This window comes from Rhinolophus ferrumequinum, chromosome 28 (assembly GCF_004115265.2).
Source record: "Rhinolophus ferrumequinum isolate MPI-CBG mRhiFer1 chromosome 28, mRhiFer1_v1.p, whole genome shotgun sequence".
Taxonomy (NCBI): domain Eukaryota; kingdom Metazoa; phylum Chordata; class Mammalia; order Chiroptera; family Rhinolophidae; genus Rhinolophus; species Rhinolophus ferrumequinum.
The window spans coordinates 2864679-2890464 of NC_046311.1; the positions used below are offsets into that span (position 1 = coordinate 2864679).

A 25786-nucleotide genomic window follows, 5' to 3' on the forward strand; every position below is an offset into this window, starting at 1 on the left:
ACTTTCATTGCACTTCACAGATGTGTTTTTTACAAATTAAAGGCAGGAGCCTCCACCAGCAAAAAGATGATGAGTCCCGTTAATACAATATGCACTCTATCATGGTGGTCTGTATATGAACCTGCAGTATCTCTGAGGTGTGTCTGTGAAACGGAAACCGTGCCTTATTCAGTGATGGCTCTAAGGCTGTCTCCAGGGCTGTGTGTAATACAAGAAGATAGAAAAATATACGTAACGCCGAGGATGAACGGTAGAAAACCTGACGGTCTGTCCTATGAAGTGGCTATATTAGGACACAAAGGAAGCTGCCGTTTAATGGGGAATCAGTGGGTTGAGTTACTATGCACAGTGCAGTCTATACAACATCTCATTTAATTCTCACCACCATCCCCACTTTCATAGTTGGCGACACTGGACGTGAGAGACTCAGTAATCTGCTCAAGCTCCCAGCCAGGAAGTGGCAGAGTTGGGAGTCAAGCCCGAGCCTGTTTGAGAGCAAAATCCATTCTGAAGATGCACTTTCTGGAGGCCCAAGCGCCTCCAGAGGGCCTATGGGAGGTGGTCCCACAGCTCTCGGTGGTTGGGATGAGAGAAAGGGAGAGGCTGAGTTGCCAGCAATTGGAATCTTCCTCGACTCTGTGACTGAGTTGCTGCTGGTGCGATTGACCGAGAGTGGGAACACAAGACGAGACGCGTTATTTTTTTTTGGCGGGGGAGGGGGGGAATGAGGAGAGTTTAGTTTTGGGTAGATATGGTAACTTTCCACTTGTGCTGGCTCATCCATGGGATGCCCTCTATAAGTAGAACTCCAACTCAGCATTTAGGGTAGATTCTGAGAAACGGATTTGGGAGCCGTCACCTCTGACATGGATTTGCTCTCCCAAGGACAGAGGGTCAAGAAGATGAAGAGGCAACCCTGGGAAAGGCCTGCAGTTGAAGGGAAGGGAAAGAAGCCAGGGGATGAGCCTGGGAGGTGGTGAGAGTCAGAGGAAGGCCGGAGGAGAGACAGTTGCAGAGGCCAAAAGAGTAGAAGCTGAAAGGGTGGCGTGCGTCTCAGGAGGCTTGGGTACCACGGGGTCCCACGGTGCAGTCTGTTAAATACCGCTGCGGAGTGGGAAAATTAGGGCACTGAGGGACGTTAAGGCAGCTTCAGCCACGTGTGAACGCACAAATCCGTTTGCAGGCCATTAAGGAGTGAGGGTGGTGAGGGAATAGAGAAGCCCGGCTGAAGATGAAGCTGAGCTTAAGGGTGAGTCAGGGCAGAAGGAAGGTGGATTTTTGTTTCATGAGTTGATCGTGTTGGGAGGTTGAGGTCAAAGCAAAGGAGGAGATTGAAGATACTGGAGAAAGGTGAGAGGCAGTGAGGTTGCAGACATGAAGGGACTCGAGCGAGAGCTTAGAGAAGGAGTCCGCCTCCAGAAGGGGGCCAGGGATTGTCCTCAGACCAGGCGAGGGGCGGGCACACAGGCATTTGGAGGCTGTGGTGAGAAGGGAACGAGGAAGCTCGGTCAGCTGGCTCTTCTTTGTCAGTGTGAGCTAAGGAAATGGTTTGGCACAGTAGCGTGTGCGGCTGAGGCAGGGAGTTAGCTGGCGCAAATACAGCTTTGTGATGGGCCAGTTAGAGATTCCGAATGAGTTTATAAAGGTGCTAGCCACACAGCGGAACAACTCGCCAGCACCCCGAGTGACCTGGGAGCTGGAGCAGAGGTGAGCAGTCCCAGATCAGAAGGTGGGCATGCAGAGATGGCCACTGTGGTTGGACTCCATCCAAGTGCTCTGCCATCGGCAGCCCTGGGGGACACTGCATGGGGTGGGGGGGCCCACTCTGTCCCCATTAATCACCTTTCTGCCCTTGCTTCTCTGAGCAGCCAGGCATTGTTCTGTTGTTAATCATTCTTCCAGACCCTTTCTAAAAAAATGCATTAAAATTCTTGCTAGCGTGACCTCCTTGAGTAATGAGATCTGTAAGTTTATTAACCTCTGTGAGAAGTGGATTTCTTGCTCCATGGGAGCAGATAACCTCTTGGAGGAATGGACATTATGTGACCTGGAGGTTGAGCTCAGTGCCTGAGGACAGGCAGGGTGGGGGCGATTGATCCGTGCCCTCCTCCCCACACCATCTGACTTCCGTGCGTCCCACCGTCTGCATATCCCTCTCCCCGAAGCCCCACTCGGTGAGTCTCATTCCCAAAGTTGAGATGGTCAGAGAAACCAGAACGTTACGAACCTTGTTCCTTTCAATGAATCTAATTCTGTAAGGACGAGATAGGAAAAAGAGGAGATGGGAGCGTTGAGTCTTCTGCAGACAAGAATATCTAGACTGTGTCCGTGACGCGGGCCTGGGAATCCACTGCAGCAGGAAGGACGCTGTATGACCATGTTGGAACACCTCTGCCGTTGGCCTCCAAATGCGTGCACCTATTGGATATCTGACGTAAGCTGCTTGCAGGGCGTCCATCTAAGTGGCAGTGATTCATAACTTCCTCCTCATTAATGTGGTGTTTCAAGCCTGCTGTTACCTGGCCTGATCTACCTGTCTTCTGTGTGCCCTGAATACCCGACCCAGGCCCCCGTATGTGGCTTATCACGTAAAACACTTAATTGTAATACAGTGTTATGTCATATCATACTCTGCATCTTGCCACCTTTGCCAACTAGACCAGTGCAGTCCAGTAGCAATATAAGCGCCACTGATGTAATTTTGCCTATTCTAGTGTCCACATTCCAAAAGGGAAAGAAACAGATGAGATGAATTTTAATGAATTTAACCCAGTATATCCAAAATGTTATCCTTTCAACATGTAGCAGTGGTGAGTAAATCAGACATGGTCCCCTTTCCCATGGAATTTACATTCCAGTGAGGGAGACAGACTCCACCTGTCTCTGCTCCCGCCCCACAAAAACACCTGTGAACGAATCCACAAATAAAATAACTTCAGGTTGTGCTCAGTGCCGTGAGGAAAAGAAGCTAAGGCTCAGACCACCTTCAGAGCGTGTGGTTGTGAGATGCCTCTCTGAAGAGCTGACATTTAAGCTGCTTCCTCGTGAAGAACAGGAAGAAGCGTTCGAGGAGGAGGTCGGAACAGGTGCAATGACCTTCAGTGGGAAGGAGCTGCCAGGAATGTTTGAGAAATTGGAATCAGAGCGGGTGGCTGGATGGAGGAGGTGAGAGGAGAGCCCGGGGGGGCTGGAGAGAAGTTGGGGGGACGGGGTCGGCGGAGGCATGGCCGCTGCTTTCTGATTCAGATGCACTGAGCTTGATAAGGTGGGAGGATTCTCCCTGGGCTGCGACATGACCTTTCTTCGGTGTTAAGACTGCTCTGGTGCACAGGGTCCCTGGGTCCCACGTAGAGAGGGTCGCAGAGGAGAGGGAGAGAAGTGGGCGGATTTTGCAGACGCTTTGGAGATGGGTTTGCTAGAACTGTCTGAGGGATTAGATGCGGGGCACAGGATGAGGGAGAGGGAAGACACGAAGAGGACTCCTTTGGGTTCTGGTTTGAGCATCTAGTAGATGTGAGGAAGCCTGGAGGACAGCTGGGTGGGGGAGGCAAGTTCAGGATCCACGTGGTAAGCGTGAGGCGGTGAATTACATGCATGCTGGGCTCAGCAGAGGTCAGACTGCAGATAGACTGGGCAAGGTCGTGAGCGGGAGGTGGTAGGCAGGGTGGGAGAGGGCTCAGGAGCCGGGAGCACCCGTTGTTTGGAGGGAGGAGGAAACGGGGCGGTGGCATCGGGGGGCTGATGGAGAAGTGTCTCAAGGAGGAGGTCCTGGGCCCTGCTGAGACCAGCCTGGGACCGGGCGGCATGGCGGCTGCTCGTGGCCCTGACCTGAGCCAGCTGAGCGGGGAGGTGCAGCCAGGAGCCAGGTGGGTTGGAAGATGAACGGGGGGCCGGGCATGGGGCTGTGGGGACCAAGAAGTTGACTGTTAAGGGAGCAGAGAAATAGGACACTAACCTGAGACACCCCCACCCAGCTGTAGGTAGTCCACACAGAGCTCTAGCACATGTGGGTGCTGACAGGAGCGGCCCCAGAAGAGGGGGTGCCAGGGGAGCCGAGGCCTGAGAGAATGACAGAAATGCAGACACCAGGGGAAGGGTTGTCCCTCGGAGGGTGAGTGGGAGGCACCCTCTCCTGGAAAGGAGGGGAGGAGGCCACGGTGGGGCAGATACAGGCAGGCTCGGGCGTGGTGGACAGCGCACGTTCCGGCCCATGGCTCCTGTTTGCTCCATGAAATATGAAGCAGGTCGTGTGCTGAGAGCGAGGGTGGAGGCTGGGGAATGGGAAGTCTGAGGAGGAGAAGAAGGTGTGAAATTGTCTGGGGGTGGGCCGCCACCCTCCCAGAGAAACCCAGGCTTGTGGGCCATGGCAGAGTGACAGTTTGAATTTAAAGTGAAACTTGTCCACCCAGTTTGGTGACGTTGCCCAGTTGCTTGGGTGTGGGCATGAGGAGGCAGGTGGCAGGACGCACAGGCTGGGAGGCAGCGTATTCTCATGGGACTGATAACAGTGACAGATCATGGATGGGTCTGGGCCAGCAAGGAAGAGAGTGCAGCCGGCAATGGATGGAGGCAATGGGTGGAGGTCTCGGTGAGGAGGGCATACCTGAGTGAATGATCTGGAAAGACAGGCAGGGTGCGCAGGAAGCAGGGGGTGGAAGTTGACACTGAGTTGCATTCCCGGAGATGAGGGGTCCCGGGAAGGCTGTGGGTGAACGTCACTGAAGGGACGTGGGGACGAAGGCATTTCCGTGGAGCAGGTCAAGGAACTTCGTCCAGGGTGTTGGGTGTTATCCACATGGGTGGTGACAGTGACAAGCGGTGAGCAAAGGAAGAAGCTGGTCCTGGAGCTGAAGCCCCTGCTCAGTTGCAGGAATGACTTGGGCTGGATGGAAGGCAGGCGGCTGGAATGGCCAGGCCTCCGAGGGCATGGAGAGGGCCACGTGTGGGAGTGAGGGAGCCCAAGGACACCTGCCCTGCCCTCTTGGGTTCTGCTTCTGTGGAGGGTGAGCGGAGCAAATCCGCTGTGTGCATGGTGGGGCAGCTGTCCTCAGGGACCAGCCTGCTTTCAGGGAAGGCATGAAGGTGGAGGGAATGTTCTGGGTGGGCTGCTGGTGCCACCTGATTGCAAGTTCACTGAGCCCACTGCAGGTTTGCCTGTGGGGGAGGGAAAGACTGGCTCGGGTTTGTGAATGAGCAGAGCAGGGAGGACCCAAGAGCCTGAATGCTGCTGGATGGCTGGCAGCTTGTGGCCTCTCCCCAGGGGAAGGGGGTGGGACGTGTTGGTGTCCTGAGGTGGGGAGTGGGGCCGAGCTGTCTGAGCTTGGGAAGGACTTGGGGATTTCCAGCTGACGGTGAGCTCCACGTGTCAGCCAGGTGGTGGGCTTGTCCCAAACACTGACTAAAACTTGGAAGATTTTGGTCGAAGGTGACATAGCTGTAATAATAAATTAAAGGAGGTGATGAGTTAGCTTTCCTCTGCATCTAGAATATTGTATTTGGTTCTGCACCAGAGTTTATCCAGATTTCGATGTGTAGGGGGATATTTGCAGGAGGGAAGGTGGAGCGGGAGGGGTCTGGGCACATGTTCCCTGAGGATGATTTAAGAAAGATTTCTGAAAGTGACGTTTCTAGATGGGGTTGGGGTCTGTGAATGCCACGCCCCCTAACTGTGTGAATTGTCCATACGTATGTGCATTTCCAGGGAGGGTGTCCATAGTTTTTATTAGACTTTCAAAAGGGTCCCTGACCCAAAAGTGATTAGAACCACTCGTTTAAAGGATATGGGTGTTTTAGCTTAGAGAAGGGAGCACTTGGGCCAAGAAGTGAGGGGAGGGCCAGGAGAGCACCATTTCTGTGTAGGTGACCAGCTGCCGTTTGGGGGAGGGGGCCTTGCTCTGTGTGGACTCAGCTGGTGGAACTCACGTCAGAGGGGGTAGGTGAGGGAGCCTGGGCATGGCTCTGTGGGTGTCTGAGGGAGCCTGAGGGCGCCGTCACAGGTCGGCTATGCACAGGACAGGTGACAGAAGGAGGTGGTCTGTGATACTTTTGATGCCAAAGCTTTGTCCAGACCTTCTGGTTGTGAGCAGTAAGCAGCTTTGGGTGTTGCCAGGCTTTCCGCATCTTCAGGGAGACTGTCCTGTGGGCTGAGCTTTGCTGGGAGCGTTGAAGCCCCTGCAGGTGCTCAGGTGTGCAGTTCTGGGGTGCAGAGGCCCCTGGAAGCCTGCCTGCCTTTCTGGAGATAGCACATTAGGTGGCATCTCAGGGAGTGGTCCCTCCCCTCTGGGGGCCTGTGACATGGGAACAGTGTTCCTTGTGGCATTGCTTTGGGTGTGCCCAGCTGTCCCCACATCTCATGCAGGTGACAAGCCCACCTTGTGGACCCTCAGTCACCCACCTAGATGGTCTGTGGCCTGGGTTCCCTTTTGTGATGTGGAGCTGGGTGAGGCGAGCCCTGAAGCGGGCTCACGGGCCTGGCTGAGCACAGCTTTATCTCTGCAAGGGCGCCCTGTACACCCCGTACCCAGCAGGCTCCCAAGTGATGGTTGGGCTCTCACCTTCCTTTGGCACCCACAGATTCTGATCTGAGCCGCTAAATTTAAAAGTGACTCCACTGGGGCAAAACTGGTGCTTCATCGAGTTTGGCTTTGTCAGAGCTTCCTGCTTCTTTTTTTTTTTAATTCTCTCTCTTTTTTTTTTTTTGTAAAGCAAGCATATCTCACCAAGGATAGAATATTCTGGAAAACTGGAATTGAAATCCCACAGCCTGATTGAAAGCCATATCACTTGCTTAAAGGGAGGGAGCTAAAAAAAGCGACTCCTTGGCTTCTCCCATGCATTTTAAATGTTCTGAAAGCTTTGCCCACAAAGGAAACAATGCCTCATTCCTTAAATAATTAAGTGGAGGTCACTGCGAATGGAGTGTCGCCCAGGCCTGGTCACACTGTCACCCTCAGAGCTTCTCTCTCAAGGGGAGAGTTTGGGCGAGTGCCTGCGCAGGTCGTCGGCGCAGAAAAATGGATGCAGCCTCAAATAGCTGCCTTTCAAGCACTTAGTGAAAATGGCACCATTTCGGGAAAGAGGAGGAAGCGGGGCTGTGGTGTGAGGCGGGTTTTCCCTGACAGGCTGCATCCAGCATGTTTGTATCCCCGCGAATTCCTAGTTGGTCTCACTTGTCCCTTCACTGCCCGTGAGACGACTGTGGCCTCGGGGTGTAGCCTCCCAAGCACTGTAGTGTTGGTGCTGGTGTCTCTGTGTACTTGGTGGAAATTTCTGGAGAATCCGTGCAGGGAAGAACAGTCTACTTTACCTCCTAGCAGAAGACCCTCCCCTCAGGAGCAAAGGCGGCATCTCAGAACTGATGGATTATTACGTGGGTGTCTGCCTGTTCTGCGATTACAGAGGTTCTTTATGTCTGAGCCCACAGACGGTATGCTGGGCGGACATACCATCCTGTCAGAGGGGCACTGGGGTGTCTCACTTAACAGACGTGATCTCAACATGCAATTCAACAACAGTGAAGAATTAAGTCATTCTGAGACCCTCTAGTGAAATCTGAGAAACAGGCCCAGGGAGAAGTTCCTACAGAAGAGTGAGTCTGCCAGAGGGAAGGGAACTAATGTTTATTACGGATGTGCGTTATTTCATTTAAGCTTCACATTGTATGGATCAGTAAAGGAGTTCGGAGAGGTTCAGTGACTTGGTTACGGTCCCACAGCCAGGACACAGAGTGGGGCTGGTGGTTCTGTGTGGTCTGGCTCTGAGGCAGGTCATTCTGAGGTTCACACACTCTATAAGACGTTCACATTCCATGAGAAAACAACCATAGTTGCAGAAGTACAACCTGAGGTCCACACGGAAAGCAGAGACAAGCCTCAAGGAAGTTCCGAAGCCCACCAGTCACAGGGCAGGGGTTGAAAGCAGCAGTCTGCTCTGACGTGAGCGTGGCCATTGTCACAGCGGTCTGAGTTTTCTGCGGAGTTTGTTCCCAGAATCCACTGAACCATTCCTTCCCTTTCTCATCCTTCTATCTCCCCGTTTCTCCCTGGGCCTGTTTCTCAGATTTCAGTAGAGGGTCTCAGAATGACTTAATTCTTCACTGTTGTTGAATTGCATGTTGAGATCACGTCTGTTAAGACATTATTCAGATCAGGTAATAGGACTCTAAATCTCGAATAAATAAACCTGTTAGGCTGGGCCTACATCAAATTAGTTATATCGGTAGTATGTTGACATAGGAAGGTTGTCCACTCTCCAAAGCCCATGTTGCTCACCCTCTTTTCAGTCACAAAGCAGAATTTTTCCCGTACTCATCAGTGGCTCATGCTTTAGGTGGTCGCCTGCGTGGTTTGTCTCACAGATGTACAAAAGCTCTCTCCTTCCTTCCTTCCTTTCTTCCTCCCTCCCTCCCTCCCTTCCTAACTTTTTTTTTTTTTTTTTTTTTGGCAAGTGCTGTTGCTACTTTGCTGTCACTGGAGCTCTCCTGGCTGCAGTAGAAGGACCCGCCTGTGGGGAATGTAAGTGGGAGGGGCTTTAGTGATGTGGTTTCCCAATCAGTGCTTTGTTTCCATAGAAGTGGGAGGTTTCAAGCCCCTCCATCCTCGATGAGAGGTCAGACTGAATCTGACACAGTGAAATGTTATTCTCTCTGTGCATCTGAAAAACTTGGTTGTTTAGTTTGTCTTTTTTCCTAGAGCAAATCTCTTCCCCACTGATGGCTAAATTATACTAGTGGATCTTGAGTGAAGAAGAAGTCAGACTGAAATTATGATCTGAAGCCCAGATAGGATCTAGTTAAATGTTTTTTTGCAGGAAGAAGTTCATGGTTGAGAGTCTTCCATGCAGTCTATGTTTAGAACGAACATTTTCAGGTAGCCACGGACACTGGTAACAGGTAAAATCACCTTCTCCACATCCATGGGATCCAATATTTGCATAGCAGAGGCAGAAACCACAATATGTGCTCAGACCTCTGTGTCCAAGGGCTTCTGGTGTTTCCTACTTGGGCTTATCAGAATCACCAGCTTTATTTAGGTCACCTGTGTTCAGGTGGTGGCCAGTGACAACAGAACCACGTCTAAACAGTTCAGGGGCAGGCCACCCTTGCAAGCAGCAGAGTTAGTTAGTGCAGCCGGGTACTTCTTACATCCTAACGTTGCTCCTCCGTTCACTCAACTGAATAATATTTACTGAGTACTTCCAGGGTGACTGAGGTGGATTTGGCCCTGTCCTTGAGGAGGACAATAGGTGCTGATTGATCACAAACATACTTAATTATCGATCACTCATTCATTGGAGTGTTAGTTGAGCTGTGTGTGCGAGGCGCTGTCCGTGGTATTGGGGTATCAGTGAACCAGGCAGACGAGTCTGTGCCTTCGCGAAGCTTGCTGACATTCTCATGAGACACACGATGCCTAACAATATAACAAACAAGTACATTTCGTGGCACGTTAGGAGGCGGAGGCAGGTAAAGGCGACTGGGAGCACGAATTGGGCCGGTGGGGCACAGAGAGTGGGCTGCATGAAATAAAAGTGACAGGTAGGCGGGAGTTAAGAATAAGTGACAGGTGATGACAGGGACTTGAAGAGGCCGAGGGAGCGAGAGGGGGAAGAAGAGACATTCAAGCAACTGAGAGGCCAGTTGGTAGGATCATCCACGCATGTATTGAAACGGCTGAGAGCCAAGCCTGACTTCATAAGTGGGCGTTTCCGAGAAGTGAGAGGGAGTGACACGGGGCTTGTGGTGACCGCAGCGGGGAGGTTAGTGGGTGACAGTCTGATGACAAGAGTCAACGCTGGAGGGGGGTGTCTGGAAGGGGCAGTGAGGAGCCTGTGGCCGGTGTGAGGGCTGCTCTGCAGGGGAGCTCCCGGTGCCCAGAGGCGGGTAGGGGTGTGTGGCCTGGTGCGGAGAGGCTGGGGAAGGCTTCTGCAGCGTTGTGATTTACAGTCAGAAATCCGTATTTGGTCTTCAGTTCTTGGCACAGAGCTCCCAAAACCCTTGGAATTTCCTGGGGTGAGAACAATAAAGGTGTCTTTTGTTCTGTTAATGAGGTGAGTTTTGAAAACCACCTAAGGATGGGATCTGGTTGCCAGGGGAGCCAGCCAAGTGATTAAAGGGTTGGAACTTTTGGTGCCTCCCCCCTGCCCCCCCCCCCCGAACCCCTCCCTGGAGGGGAGGGGGCTGTTGGTTGAATCAATTGCCAGTGTCCCAGTTGTATAGTCCGTGGTACCTATTTAATGAAGCCTCCGTAAAAACCCAAAAGGATGGATGGAGTTTGGAGGGCTTCTAGATTGGTGAGCATGTGGAGGTTTGGACGGTGGCGTGCCAGAGAGCATGGAGGCACCTCACCCTTCCCCAGACTGCGCCCTCTGCATGGCTTCCGTCTGGCTGTTCTTGAGTTCGACCCTTTCTGCTAAACTGGAGGTCTAGTGAGTAGCATGTTGCTCTGAGTTCTGTGGTAGCGCTAGCAAAGTAGCAGAGCCCGAGGGAGGGGTCATGGGCACCTCCCATCTGTGAAGCCAGGCAGACCGGTGACAACCTGGGCTTGCAATGGAACCAGCTGCTGCCAGCTGCTGTCTTACTGACTGGGTGGTTGGTTGATCAACGTGGTCCAAACAGGCCCAGGGGGCCCCTTTAGTCTGAGAGCTCTCGGGCAGAAACCTGAAAGTTTGGGGAACGTGAAGGGTATTTTCTGGGCTCTGCTGACTGTTGTGACTTGGGGAACGTCTGTGAGGACACTGCTGGTGAGTGAGATATGGATTTCTGGGTCATTCCGACAGCCTGCCATGTCAGCCTGCTAAGGGGTGGATACGCAAGAGCCTGTTCTCCCGGAGACCTGCTGAGCAGCTCAAGAGGGCTGCCGCTTGATCATGAAGGTGGGTGGGGAGGAAAGCGGCTGAGGTGGTCCCGGGGTTGGGGGTGGTAGAACAGGAATGGGACATCACTGGTGATAGGCACAGTGGGACGAGTGTGAAGGAGCCTGAAACGTGTCAGGCTAGAGGGCTCACATCACTCTCACTTAATAGCAGTGCGTGGCCTTGGGCAAGTGGCTTCATCTTTTCCCCCTTTCTGTTTTTCTGTAAAATGAAGGCACAGACTTTGGTTTCTCAAGGTTGTTGGGAAAATAAGGTGAGATATGTATGTCAGTGCCCAGCACGATGGCAGCACATAACAGGTGATTAACACATGCTAGAACCTCCAGGAAACACCTAGTCCCAGGTCTTGCTGAGACCTGGGTGGTCAGGATCTCAGGGTTGCTGTATGACCATGGAAAGGCATTTCTGATGTAAAGAACGGAGCTTAACGAGAGGAACCTGAATTGCACCAAAGATATCAATGTGCGTGGAAAGCCACAAACCTGAGGATGGAAGATTGAAGCAGAGCACTGGGAGAAGGTAAACACGCAGTGGGGAGACGTCTGCACACAAGCCATTTGGCCCTTTGGAGAAGCCAGGCGACATGTCCTTGGTACATGGGAACAAGCACGAGCTGTTCCCACGTACCGAGCGCGGGACCAGACTGTCTGACACCTGCTAGCTTCCTCGTTCTGCTAGAAGTCAAGCATCGGGCCTTTTCCAAAAGGGAGAAGAAACTGTAGAAGATCCAGTACTGTAGCCCCACGTCTGATTCATCGTAACCTGCTGCCCACACAGCTACCAGAGTACTTCATAGTGACAAAAACACATCATTCTTCTGTTGGTCATTTCTTTTTATTTACTGAAGATCTTCCAGTACTTGGCGCCTTTTCCTTCCAAATCCAAAGAAGTATGAAGGCGTTACGGGGTGTGTGCTCCCAGCCCTTGTTTCTCTTTCTCTCTCTCTCTCTCACCCCTTTGTTGAGACATGTCTTCTGGGTGCCAGGCTTTGGCTGTGATGTGGCACGTAAGACATACTCACGGCCCTTGAGCTCACCCTCGGTGGTGCTTCCAGCCTCTTCCAGGCCAGGCAGGGCACATGGGAAAGGTCATTTGTGTGGCACACTGGAGGAGAGGGGAAGGTTGCCGGTGGGGACGCTGTAAACTAGGCCTCCAGCTGTGTTGGTCAGTATTCTCAGCATGTGTGTGTGCATGTGTGTGTGTGTGCACGTGTGCTCATGTGCGTGTGTGCGTGTGTGTGTGTGTGTGTGTGTGTGTGTGTGTAATATCACCTAACAGTTCTGCGGTAGAGAGGACTTCTCCAGCGAGGATCTGCTTATTTGTCTTGTGGGAATTACGCTCTGGGGTCAAATCTGGTCTGGTGTTGGAGCCAGTGCCTCTCATAGATAAAGTGACCAATTTGTACTTGACCTTGAAGGACGTAGGATTCTGACAAGTGGGGGTGGACTGAGTGGGGGATGGAGAGAAGCAAGTGGCATTCCAGGGGGAGGCACAGCTCATCTGTATGGGGTGAGCAGGGTCTTCTGTTTTGGGAAGCCTGTAGCTTGGGTGAGGCATTGATGGGAGAAGCCACAGAATCAGCTGGAGCCAGAGGCTGGGTGAGCATGCGGATTTCGGCTCTGGGGGCTGCCTGCACCGCCCGTTTCTGAAGCTGGACAGGGTGGACGCCTGTGATTGGTTTGAATGGGGGTGCAGTCGACACGGCATAATATAAGGGAATCGAGCGCGAAAAATTGCTCTTCACCCATATGTCACTTGTTTGAGGTCCACAAGGGCTGACTTCGGATTGAACATGGCCTTGCTCGGCTCCCTCGGAGCCATCACACACCTCGTGCGGCGGGCTCTGGGGAGCTGTGGCACAGACTATTTCTGTGCTCCTTCAAATGCCCGTGTTTATTTTTAAACTTGAGCCTTTGTAAAGCAGGGATATATCATGCAGGCTTTGCTTTTGAGTAAAAAGGTTCTCTGGGGCTGACGGAACCTGCAGAAGATCTTCTTAGTTTAAAGTTATCCACTCTCTTTATTTAATGCCTCAGTGCATGTTTTGCCACCATTATAGGGAAGGCCATACAGTAATTTGCTTTTTAAAAAATCCTGGAAAGAGGAAACCCACATGCGGCTTGCTCGTTCCCTAACTTGTCCTGGCAGATTGGTGTCATGAGCAGTGGTGCTCAGACAAGCTGGGATGTAAGTCTGAACCGTGCCATCCCCTCACCCTCCAGCCGATAGGACTCCATGGACAAGGGCCTTAGACTAGAATGTCGGTTATCCTTTAAGCATATGCAAGTTATAACTGACAAATTGATGAGATTAAGTTAGATTTTAAGGTGGAGGATTCAGCACATGTGCTTTGTTTATATGTTTCCTCCCCAGAACCCATTAAAATGATACTAAGATTATCAAAACATTATTAAAAGTATAGTCCTATGGCAGCAAAGTGAATGGGAGGGAGTTACCAGCAACTGAAAGATTCCAGTGGAAAGCTGGGGGAGGATTGGTCGTGTCAGAAATGTAGCAGGGGACATGGAACCCAGACGTCACCGAGGAGGGCGCCCTGGGCGTAGGGTGGGGGCCATTGTGTCCTGCAGACTCCAGAGCGGGAGCTTCTTAACCAAGCCCGTGGGTCCAGCCCCAGCCAGGGATGAGAAGTGGTGCTAAAATCTGGGACTTTAATTGAAGGTCTTAGGGACACCACATTTGTTAGGGGCAGGTGAGCCAAGCGAACTTCACTGGGAGTGTGGGTGCAGGCGCCCTAAGGTAAAGCCTTCCTCAGCCTGGCCTGGAGCTGGGCAGGTGGATGGGGTTGATAGCCATGGACTAGGTAAGATCTCAGTACACAGAGAACACAGAGCGCTCTCATGTTGAAGAGCAGGAAAAGGTACAGCCTGCAAAATAAACTTCTCACCAGAGAGCAAGGATGCCAAACAATAGTAAAGCAAAGCCTTCAAGGTTCTGAGGGAAATCATTTTTTAACCATGGAAAAAAAAAATTCACATCCAGTGTGGTAGACTGAAAAATGGCCCCCACAGATATTGGGTCCTAATCTCTGGACCGTGCAAGTGTTACCTGATGTGGTCGATGTGATTGGGTAAGGATCGTGACATGGGGACATTATCCTGGATGTCCCCGGTGGGCCCTCTATGTGATCACAAGTGTCCTTATGGGAGATTTGACTACACACAGAAGAGAGAGGGGATGTGAGGATGGATTGGAAAATGCTAAGCTGCAGGCTTTGAGGATGGATGAAGAGGCCAAAGAATGTAGCTCTAGGGAAACGGATTCTTCCCTAGAATAGGAGGAAGAGTGGCTTCTGACCTCTTGGTTTCAGACTTCTGGCCTCTCCACTGTGAGAGAAGTTCCTGTTGTTTTAAGCCCCCGAGTTGGTGGGCAGGAAACTACCCAACCAATCAAGTGTCAGGGGGAGAGGAGAGGCAGTTACAGACAGGCCAGGACTTAAAGTTGACTTCCCACTCATTTTGAGGGTCTACGCGAGCAAAACAAGAGTGAAGACTATGAAGGAGGCAGTTGGGACAAAAAGAGAACGGGTGGCTTCAGGGATGCTAAAAAAGGACTCCCAGACACAGGGCTGTGAGCGGGCCCCAGAAGCACCCAGTCCAAATCAGAACTGGAGCTCACTGGCTCCAAGAATGATATCTTCAGGACAGACTGGATGGATTCCAAAAACGGACAGAATGAACAAGAAGCTGGAAGACGCTAGGTTCTGGGGAGATGGGCTCTATTTTTTTTCTCAATAAGAAAAGGTATGCAATAGAAAACTGCACAAAAAGAAATACAACCACAGCAGGTTCTCTTCCAAATGGGAGGCACCCTGAGACACCGCCTGCTTTTGGATGAGTGGGAGAGGAGAAGCTCCTTCCTTGCAGGAGCACTTGGCCCTTGACATAAGAGCTATTGAGAAGGAAATATAATTCCGGCACATTTCTTGGCTCTGCGGGGAACAATATTTATGTAGTCATAATAACGTTCTCTTGTTTAAATGCTTCCATAGTACGCCATTGTGTTCATTTATTGACTTTACTCTTCCCAGTACTACATTTCCCATTCAATTTCTGGTTGACCTTTTGTAAACAAAATCTGAGGTCAGTTTGCTCCATGAAGCCTCTTTGTTGGGAAAGCCTGAAAACTGGCTGTGTGACTATGTATAATATAGAAGAAGGGCCCCACGTGCAAGAATGGTGGCCAAACTCTGAAGGGAGGTGGGTGATTGGCTCATCTCGACTGTCCCCTGATGGTGCCAGGCCCTGGCCAGCAGGCCAGCCTGCCCTTGGTCCTCCCCGATCCTGTGCGGACGAGCCTGTGGGCTGACGGGGGCGTTGGGTGGAGTGGGCAACTGACTTCCAGGTCTGGTGCAAACGGACATTTGTGTTGTTTCCACTTTGGGGCTATTACGTGCTATGTGGATGTGTTTTTTTGGCTCTTGGCTAAATACTCAGGTGTGGAATTCTTGCGTTATATGGTGCTTAGCTTTTTGAGGAATCACCAGGCTGGTTTCCAGAGAGGCGACACCATCCTGCAATTCCCAGCAGCAGTGTGTAAGGTTCCAGTTTGTCTACATTCTTGCCAATGCCTGTTTTTTATTATTATTATTTAATAAATTTTATTTTTCAAAATGTATAGTTAGTGGGACATGTTGTTCATGCATCTCACCAGCAGTACCCACATTTGGTGTTTCTGGTGTACATTACTTGAGCTCTGTGCTTTGAAACTAGTAAGTCAGGAATCACAGTCTCTCGGAGACAACAGCTGGGGTTCTGAGCTTAGAGTTGGGGAATTCCTTACAGAGATTGTCATGTCGCTTTGTCACACAAGACTAGCTTACCGGGCTTGTCCTGAACTTTACCTTTGGACCACTTCTTTTTATGTTCTGTATACAAGTTCTTTATCAGCTATGTGATTTGTAAATGTTTTCTCCAATTCTGTTGGTTATCGTTTCAATTTCCTTGATGGTATCAATTGCAACACAAAAGTTTTTTATTTTGATGTAGAGCAGTTACATATTTTTTGTTTTGGAGATTACGCCACATCCCATCCTTGAACAAGTCCTCCTAGTACCACTTTTGAAATCTCGCAAATCCATTCCTTTCTTTCTGTCTCCACTGCTCTTGGCTCTTGGTTAACACCTGGGAGTGGAATTGTTGGGTCATGTGGTAACCACATGTGCCTTGATGTTTGTGGGGTGATTTCGTAAGAGCCTCCATCTCTTCTTGCTTCAGTCCATCAATACAAGTGCCACCGTGTCCCTCTGAGTTGTAGTTCTGAGTGTGCTGCTCCTTTGCTCAAAAATCGGCATGTCCTAAATTTGTTTGACTGTAGCACAATTCACCCATTTTGAGATATTAGTGGGATATCAACAGATCATAAGACATAACGTCTTAAAGTGGACAGCAAGATATGCTGCCACAGGTGAATTCATTGCAGAACGATTGCTCGTATTTATATTTGAGTGCTTTTTAGTTATCACAGAATAAAACATCAGAGAAAATTAGTTTATTAAGAACAAAATACAGGGGTGGCTGGTTAGCTCAGTTGGTTAGAGCGTGGTGCTAATAACACCAAGGTTACTGGTTCCATCCCTGCATGGGCCACTGTGAGCTGTGCCCCCCTTAAAAAATAATAATAATAAATTTTAAAAAAGGAAACTTAAAAAAAAAGAACAAAGTACGTAAGTCAGTCGCCAGATGTCTAATTTTATTTTTACTATAGATGAGCACAAAAGCCCTCATCGTTTAAAATCGAGAACACTGTTCCAGTTCTTTAATACAATTGTAACTACTTAATACTGGGACTGGTGTTGCCAAGTCCTATCCTCACATCAGGTATGGCAGAAAGTCTTCTGTACTTTGTTTTCATTGCTGTGTGATACGAAAATCTCTGTGCACAGATGGGTTATGGCCAAACGAAGAGCAGAACTGGTCCTTTGGCAATATTCTGTGCTCTCTTGAATTACGCTGTTCCAGGAATCATTAATCGTTATGACTTGGGCAGCTTGCCACCTGCTTTTTCAGAAATCATCACTTGGGTGTATTCTGATTCTTGGCTCGTGGGGTTCCCAGTGTGCAAATCATAAAGCTGCTTTTTTGTTTGCAACTTCCTTTCCCCCATAAATTCAGATAGAATGAGCTTTTATTGTCTAAAGGTGCAGTATGCCATATACAGAATAAAATCGCGAATATATGTTGGAATCCTAGGACAAGATCTCTTCCATAGCTGAAACATCGTGGCTAGAAGGTGCCCGTTGGTGCCATGACGAGTTTGTAAGGGCAGGTCACACGCCCATGTGTGGCTCCAATGACAGACGTCGGTGGAAAAATCACACAACTCCCATGTGATGTCCCCGGCAATCATAGGTAGAGAACAGAATTTCTTAAAGGTGATACCACATAATTATGAGAACAGCTATTCAAGTACATTTAACATTTTCCCTACAGATACATATATATCTTGGAATGTATATGGAAGAGAAAATAGCTTTGACATAAATTTTCCAGGACACACAGTTGGGAGGAGGTGGCCCCCAAGATAAGGACCGATTTTCTTAGCGTGGCTTTCAGAGTCCATGGCTGTCCAGTTTGGCCCACCTTCGGGCCTCACCTCTTGCCAGTCCCCTCCTGGAGCCACACGACGTGGAGGGCTGGTCCCTGAGTGCGCCTCTCGTACTTGGAGCGCCATTTCTACCTCATCTACCTTTGCTTCTCTGAAATGGCCTCTCCCCTCCTGGCTGTCGGGGTCCTCACCTACCACCCCTTTGAGAGAGTCTGCATGCTTTCCCACAGCAATGGGCCTGGGTCTGATGGGGCAGCCCTCAGCCTGTGAACCAGTCCTGTACTTAGTCAAACCCACGTCACAGGAGACCCGCAGAAGAACGTGTGTGGAGAGCTCCTGAACTCCTGTCCAGCCTTCTAGGATATAAGCAGAGAAAGCCGTCAGCACTCACTTATCAGGGGCCCTTGCTGCATTCCATGCCCTGATGTAGATGAGACCCAAAAAGGGAACCCCAGCCTGTGGATTTGTGACAAATGTGACTTCTTTGCGATCTCCCATGTATCAGGTTTGTTCCTCTGGGCAGTTTGGGGGCAGGTGGATATAACTTTAATAGAATGGGTATCCCATGACCCACTTAGAGGCCTTCACACCTGGCAAGGAGACACACTTTTTGGCTCAGGCCCAGCAGCTGCAGGATTTCCCCAGGGAGTGGCTGATCCGTGGTTGTAACAGGCTTTGCAGGGTGATTTCTGTGTTCCCACTGACAGTCATATACGTAATTCCTTGCACTTTAGTTTCTGGACTCTATTCAGTCATATCAGTCTATTTATTTGCTAATACCTTCTTGTTTCATTTGCTGTAACTTTATAATAATATATTTCAATACTGCCTAAACCCCCTCATTGCTCTTCATTTTCAGCATTTTCTTGGCTATCTTCACATAGTGAGTTTTCCCCGTGCATAATCCTGTTTAGCTCTAAAAATAATCCTGTTGATGTTTGTATTGTGTTAAATGTATGTATTAATTTAGGGATAATTGACATCCTTATATTGACTTTTCCCATTAAAAACAGGGTGTGTCTTATTTATTAAAGTTTTCTTTGAGTGCCTTAGAAGTTATATTTATTTTTGTAATACAGATCTTGCATATTTCTTAAATAAATTCCTGGAAATTCTATCTTTTTAGTTATTACTGTAAATGGGATCTTTAAAAATCCATTATATTATCTATCTGGTTGTTTATATATGTAGAAAGGCTATTGGTTTTATTTTTTATTATTAATTTTATGTCTAACCACCTTACTGACCACCTTTATTATTCATGATCACTTTTTTCCAGTTGATTTTCTTGAATGTTCTAGATGAGTGAGATGAGCTACAAATAATGGTAATTTTATTAGGGTGATTTTACATTGTTGTAGAACTACAGTATGCTCATGAGTTAGATTCTTCGCATGGAAGAATGTGCTAGAAGAACCTTTGGTCCATGTCTCCTTGTTTCACCAGCTCTCTGTCCTAGGCTTTGAGGATTTGCCTCTTCCAGCTCCAGCGCCTGTTGACCATCCAGAGCGAGGGCTAGGAGCCAGGAGCGGCCATGCTTCTGGTGGCTTGTGACAGGTGCTCAGTGCAGGGCCTGTGTCCTGAGAGCACAAATTAGGTGTCTCAAGATGCTCTGGCAGGAGTCGAAGGACTAAGAGAACTCTTCTGACCAGCCGCGGGGGAAGGACGTTGTCGGCCCGTGAAGGGCGTGTACGTGATCATGTGAAAATGCAAGTGACTCTGAAGTGCTCAGAGCCAACCCTTCTGGTGAGGGGGCCGGACCAGGTCGTCGGGGGCTGTGGGTCATTCCGAGGCACCTGGAGCTGGCCCTGTGGGGGACAGTGGCACGGAAGCCGTGGAAGCTGGGGGGACAGTGCTGGGGGCAGCCCTTCTTTTGGTGCTGTGGGAATGATGTTTGGAGGTGTTTACGACTCAAGGCAGACTGGCTAATTAGAGCATCCTCTGAGCCTTTGGAACACTGTTTCAAGGCTGTAAGATAATGTCAGAATGGTTTGTTTTCATTTAAATCAGGTAGGAGTAGGAATAATAAGAATTGTGAGGTGTTACAGGTTCCTATTACAGGTTCCTAGCGCTGAGCATTTCAAGTGAGGGATTCTGATAAATTAAAACATCATTTTTGTTTGTTTTTTTGTTTTTCCATTCAGAAAGTAAGTCATGCCAGTTCTTCACAGAATCATTTCACACGGAGCCAGAAATTGTTCTAAGCCAGAGTGGTCTCTCTAGCGAGTGGTTTTCATATTCCAAACATACATGTGTTGCACAAAGTGTCTAATTATTCTTGGGGACAATTACTGTCAGGTTCCAAAATGTGTTCAGTGAGCAGCAATTGGTGTTTATTCAGCTCTAAAAAGACTATGCAAGGGAACCGTAGGTTATATTGTCTGACTAAAGAAATGTTTTGCCATGCAGAAACATCTGCTTTCTATTTAAAGCGCCGAAGAGGGGATGAGGGTCTATTTGAAATAGACTCCCTAGGCCTCGAACACCAAAGAGAGAATAAATTGGGTATGAAGGTGGTTTCTGTTCTCTGACACACACTCTCTTCAGCTTTTCCCTGCTGGGAAGGAAAGGTGGCCTCCTGGTTTTGAAAGTTCTGTCTCTCAGATTTTTCTATTTATATTGATTTGTACACTTATGGGAACTGACTTCTGTGTCCTAGTTCCAGCTCTTCTACTTTCTCAGGTGAAGCAAGATACTCTTTCAGAGTTGGGGTCTGCATTTCTGAATTTTGTCGTGAGGTCGTAGAGTGTTCTAAGATGTAAAGATTTGTTGTCCAGGTGGCCTAAAATCATGGTGAGCCTCAATTTTCTATGTGGATGATGTCGCCCTTTTCCTCCCCCTCTCCTCCCGGCCCCCCCCATCCAGAGGATTAAGTGAGAATATATACAGTATGCTTGGTATATAGGACACTTCTGTGAAGGATAGTGTCTTAGTTAACCTATTGCTGTGTAATAAATTGCCACAAACTTAGCAGCTTAAAACAAAACACATTTTCGTGGGTCAGGAGTCCAGGCATGGCTTATAGGGTCTCTTATAAGGTGTCATCACGGTGTCAGCCAGGGCTGAGGTCGCACATGACGGCTCAACTGTGGAAAGATCCACTTCTAAGCTTCCAAGTGGTTATTGGCAGAATTCCAGTTCCTCGAGGGGTGTTGGACGAAGGGCCTTATTTCTCTCTAGCTGTTGCCTGGAGGCCACCCTCCCATGCTGTGACGTGGGCCTCCCCGCCATAGCAACTTGCTTCATCAAGAGAGACAGTCAATGGAGAGATTTTGCCAGCAAGACATAAGTCACGATGCTATGTAACCTTCTTGCACAAGTGACATCTCATCACCTTTGCCATATTCTGTTGGTTAAAAGCCAATGACAGGTCCGACCCCTGCTCACAGGGAGGGGATTGCGTAAGGGTGTAAGGCACGAGGAGGTGGGGTCATTGGGACACCCGTCCGCAGCTGCCAAGTCCGGACACTGTGTATGATGTGAGGGAGAGAGGGTGGCACAGTGGTGAAAGGGAGGGTCTGTGTCGGGTAGCACTAACTTCAAATCTCAGATCTGCCAACCGCCACTTACTAACTGTGTGACCCGAGGCCAGTCCTGGGATTCTCTGCACCCCCATTTCCCCTCCTGTAGGGCACCTTCCCCATGGGATTGTTGTGATCCTAAATGAGAGACCACGTAGAATGATTAGTGGTCAGTAAATACTAGCTACTGGCTTTCTTTGTATCATTGTCTTTTTCGGGCATTTTCTTTCAATACAGTTAGATTTTTTACTTTGAGAAGAATAAAATAGAACACCCCAGTGGCCTCAGGATTGCGTGTGGAAGTCTCAGCCCTGTGGGTGGCTTGCTAGGCCCAGAGCTGCTGCCACACTGGCTGTGCAGGTCCACCCGGCTGCCCGGGGCCCCAGGACTGAGGAACATTGGTCTTTGGCCTCAGAAGGGCCATGGCTCCTCCCGTGGCGCCTCCCTCTGCGTGGGGCTGTGGGAGTCCCTGCAGCTCCCCTCCCAGGTCTGGTACCTCTCCCCACACTGGCGCAGCCACTTTCCCTACAGAGGCCTGACCGTGGTGACCAGGGCTACAGCCATCGAGGGTGTGGCTGGCTGAGCCCCTGTGCTCTCCCAACAAATTGTGTTTCTGGTTGGTGTCCCAAGGGCAACCCAAGATGCTCCGGTCCATCCCCAGACCCGAGGAGGCAGCTTTGGTGACCGGCCCTTCTTGCCCCATGCTCACCTTGACTGGAATCGTGCCAAGCAGATGACCCACTGCTTTTGCTTATCTCTGACCGGAAAGCCCTGCCATCTTCTCTTGTCCCCCATCCCTTCTCCTCTGTCTCTCTCTGCTTTGCTTTCTTCACTTTCTCACTCCTGTGGGCTTCAGACACATGGGATGCTTGCAGAAGGTCACTGCTTGGCCACCACAGCTGCCCTCTTTCCTGACCAGAGCACCTCTGCCTCCCCTTGCCCCTCTCCCCATCTTTTGCACCCAAAGATCCTGTTCTTGGTCCCACTTCGTTTCCTGTGGGCTGTGGGACGACATTCTGGAGTCAGTCTACCGTGTTTCCTCGAAAATAAGACCGAGCTGGACCATCAGCTCTAATGCGTCTTTTAGAGCAAAAATTAACATAAGACCTGGTTTTATTTTACTGTAATATAAGAACGGGTCTTATACGATATGATATATGATATGATATGATATGATATGATATGACATGACATGACATGACATAATGTAATATAATATAAGACTGGGTCTTATATTCATTTTTGCTCCAAACGATGCATTAGAGCTGATGGTCCGGCTAGGTCTTATTTTCAGAGAAACAGGGTATGCCATTCACTGTCAGCTGTGTCACTTTGGAGGAGAGATGCCAGCTATAGCTGGCATTTTTTTCTCAATCACCTGATAATGTCTAATGTGAGTATCTCTCCAGCTCCTCAGACCCCTTCCCTAAAGAGCCAGGTTCCTGGCATCTAGGTCGGGGCCGGGGATCTTGCATTTTTAGCGGAAGTGCCCAGCTAATTGCTATCGGAGGCCTAAGGGTGCTAAAACCCAGACCCCATCTCTCTTCCTTGGTGTGGAGGACACGAGGTCTGAAAGCACGCCCCTTCCCTGGGAGTACTCTGGACAGGGGGCAGATGTTTTAGCATAATTCTGTTCTTTCGAAACCTCTTCTATCTGACTGCCCTTTCCGTCGCTCCCTCGTCTCACATATGCAGCAGAACACATGTGAGGAGCGTTTTCCTATGTGGTGGGGTCCTTGGATAATTGGCAAAACGTGGTGTCCGGGCTGGCCGCCGCTCGGCTGGGGGTCCAGATGTCGGACCGCCCTTGTGGGCTTGATGAGGAGGGGCTTGTATTCATGTGCTCACATGCTCCCCACGGGCTGCCCTCTCCACAACAGCTGCGGGAAATTACAGTGACACTATCCCTTTGGTTTCTACAGCTGTCACCCTGCTGCTGGAAGGCTGCCTGTTTAGGATTGAGTGGGTGGTCACCGGTGAGGGGAGAGAAACAGCCTAGTAATCCACATCCCCAGGGACACTTGTCCTGCTCCCCGGATCTAGAAGGAAAGATCCAGGGGCAAGGAATACTGGTCTCTGTGTATTCTTCTGGAAAGCCGGCCTCAAGAAACAGCTGCACTGAGAGGGCACGAATGGCACGCTCTTGGCTGGCTTCATTCACTGAGACAAATAGTCATGAAAAAGGTTTCTGCATTTCTCTGCAGCCACAGCTGATGGTTGGTGCTGGTCTTCACGGGGCTGTTCAGCATCCCTTGCATGGGGTCAAATAGGACATTGCTTTTCTAGGACAAAGTTTCCTTAGAAAGCGCTTTCTTCGCAGTAATGAGCCTTGTAGAGTCAGGATGGGCTCAGACCTGCTTTGTCTAAAGCCAATCCTTCTAGAGACCAGAACATTTAACACTCACTTTTCCCTTTGGATTTTTTTTTTTTTTTGTCTCCATTTGGGTGTCCTATTTGGTTATCTCGTCTCTTTTGACATTGTAAGGATTTACAAAAATTAATTTCTGTAAGTTACCTTTTAATTAAATTTTTTTATCTTTAATAAGTGCTTATTAAGTGTAGCATTTTTATGAATGATGGAATGATTTTTACATCATGCTGCCTTTTTTCCTTATTTTATATTATTTGGAACACTTTTAAAAGGATATTGAACCAGGTTACCCGAAGACCCTTTTTCGAAAAATAAGTATTTCGTAATGAGTCACTTTCATTTTGTTACCTTGTTAAATAGGTACTTTTAAATATGAAATGTAGTGAAATCCATTACAATTTTTATACATCTGCCTTGTCTTTTAATGCTTATTGTCAAGATCTAACTAATTCCCCACTGAACAGAAACAGATAATGTGCTGACTTGGCTAATAATCACATTAAGACTTTTCAGGCAGGTGGAGTGAAAAAGCAACAAAACAGACACAAGAATAGCAAAAGAGATAAAAACGCACATAAAACTCAAGAGGTTTATAAGTTGGAAATATAAAACTTTAAGGCTTGGTCAGTTACGAATGAATGCATCACTCATACAAAGCTGTGAATTTGAGAAGGACTTAACAGAAATAGAGTATGAAGTTGCAAATGGTTTGCAAAATCCTAAAATTGTTGCAGAACCTCACAAAATCAATTTGTTGCAAAATCCTACAAATGCCAACAGGGTGTCAGGAAAAGAATAGGACACTTGACGGTATGCAAAAACTGGACAAGGAGCTGCATTTTAAGCAAATCGCTTAGTCGGCCAATTGTTCTGCAGCCTCAGGGTGTTCAGTTTCAGTAACTTCTCTGGTGTCTTTTTTCTCCTCTTCTCGTTTCTTATTTTAATTGTCCTCATGCATATGTATCTTCCCCTATAAGCTATTAAAATCTTTGGGGGCCGTGGGGGGCTTAGAAATCATAAATTATACATAAAGTCGTGTTTCATCAACTGACGCACCCATCTCTCGTCTCCCAGAGAACAGCCCATCTTCACCACCCGAGCACATGTCTTCCAGATTGACCCCACCACCAAGAAGAACTGGGTGCCTGCGAGCAAGCAGGCGGTCACCGTTTCCTACTTCTACGATGTCACCAGGAACAGCTATCGGATCATCAGTGTGGATGGAGCCAAGGTACCACCCTGCCCGCCGCCTTTCCAGTTTAGGCACTTAGTTCGCATCTAAAGCAATACGATATGTTTGAAAAGTGGAGGGAAAAAGATGCACCCCAAGTCCTGCCAGCTTAACACAGATGTTATTGTTATCATGTCTGTATAATCACATATCCTGCTTTTTTTTTTTTTTCCCCATTTAAAATTTCGGAAAACGAAGGGGGGAAAAAAAGATTTCCCTGTTGCCATATTGTTTTTATAACGAGCATTTCAATGCCGGTGTAATAATGCCACCAAGGCCCTGTAATGTTCTTAATCTGTCCCTTCGTGGTTAGATATTTACGTAGCTTCCAGTTTTTTACTGTTATAGATAATGAGCATTGTCACGCAACAAGTACCCTCATGATTATCACGTGCCTAATTGCTTTCTTTCTGGACATTTCCTTAGGATAGATTCCGGAAATAATATGATAGGTCAGAATATGAACACTTGCTGGCTCTTGACGGATATTGCCAGATTGCTTCCAAAGAGGTCTTTCTTCCGGTTTATTGCACCCCCGCCAGCACTGGATATCCTATTTAGTCTGGTTTCGGTGTTATTAGGCACAGGAGTTGAATTTTAATAAATGGTTTTGGAGTGTTTCTTGAAATAATTTTTTTCCTCAGTGTTTGTGCTACCTTACTATGAAAGCACAATAAAAACAGGGATAGCAATAGAAGTATCACCAAGTTTACAAAAGAAAAAAAAGGAAACTTGTTGCTTTGTAAGTTCTTTTCTGTCTTTAAACTGTGTTCCTCCTGCTGGATGTTTTTACATGGATTATCTGCTGTCACCTGAAGTTCAAACTGTCTGAAGCTGAATTCTCCTATTTCCCCTCTAAACCACCTCTTCATTTTCATTTCCCAATCACTTGGGCTAAAAAAGAGAGAGAGAGAGAAAGAGAGGAAGGGAGGGAAGGAGGAAGGGCATAGAGTCATTCTTTTTTTAGTTGGTCAGAGGAATCTGTCTTTGGTGTCTCACATTGATGCCTAATGTTTTGTTTCAAGGCCATAACTCTTGTCTTGGCACATTTTTGCTCGGACTATTGCAGTAGCCTTCCAACTGGCCTCCTCTCCCACCTGCAGTCTGTCCCACCCTCTGCCTCCAGGTCAGCCCTCCGAGGCAGTCAGAAACGGGAGCTGGGGGCTGGGTAGTAGAATGGGGCCTGCTTGTAGGTTCCTCCCTCCACAAACCCACAACCATGGAGCG

At 48.9% G+C, this 25786-nt stretch overlaps 1 protein-coding gene across 6 annotated transcripts in view; it reads left to right on the plus strand.

Moving 5' to 3' along the window:
- The window catches only part of HOMER2 (homer scaffold protein 2), a 92606-nt gene that overhangs the window by 32252 nt on the left and 34568 nt on the right, over positions 1–25786 (plus strand). For all 6 annotated transcript variants that reach the window (XM_033100166.1, XM_033100164.1, XM_033100167.1 and 3 more), the window contains one exon: positions 24403–24559. In XM_033100166.1, coding sequence (XP_032956057.1) covers positions 24403–24559 — 157 coding nt within the window. The remainder of the gene's footprint in view (positions 1–24402; positions 24560–25786) is intronic.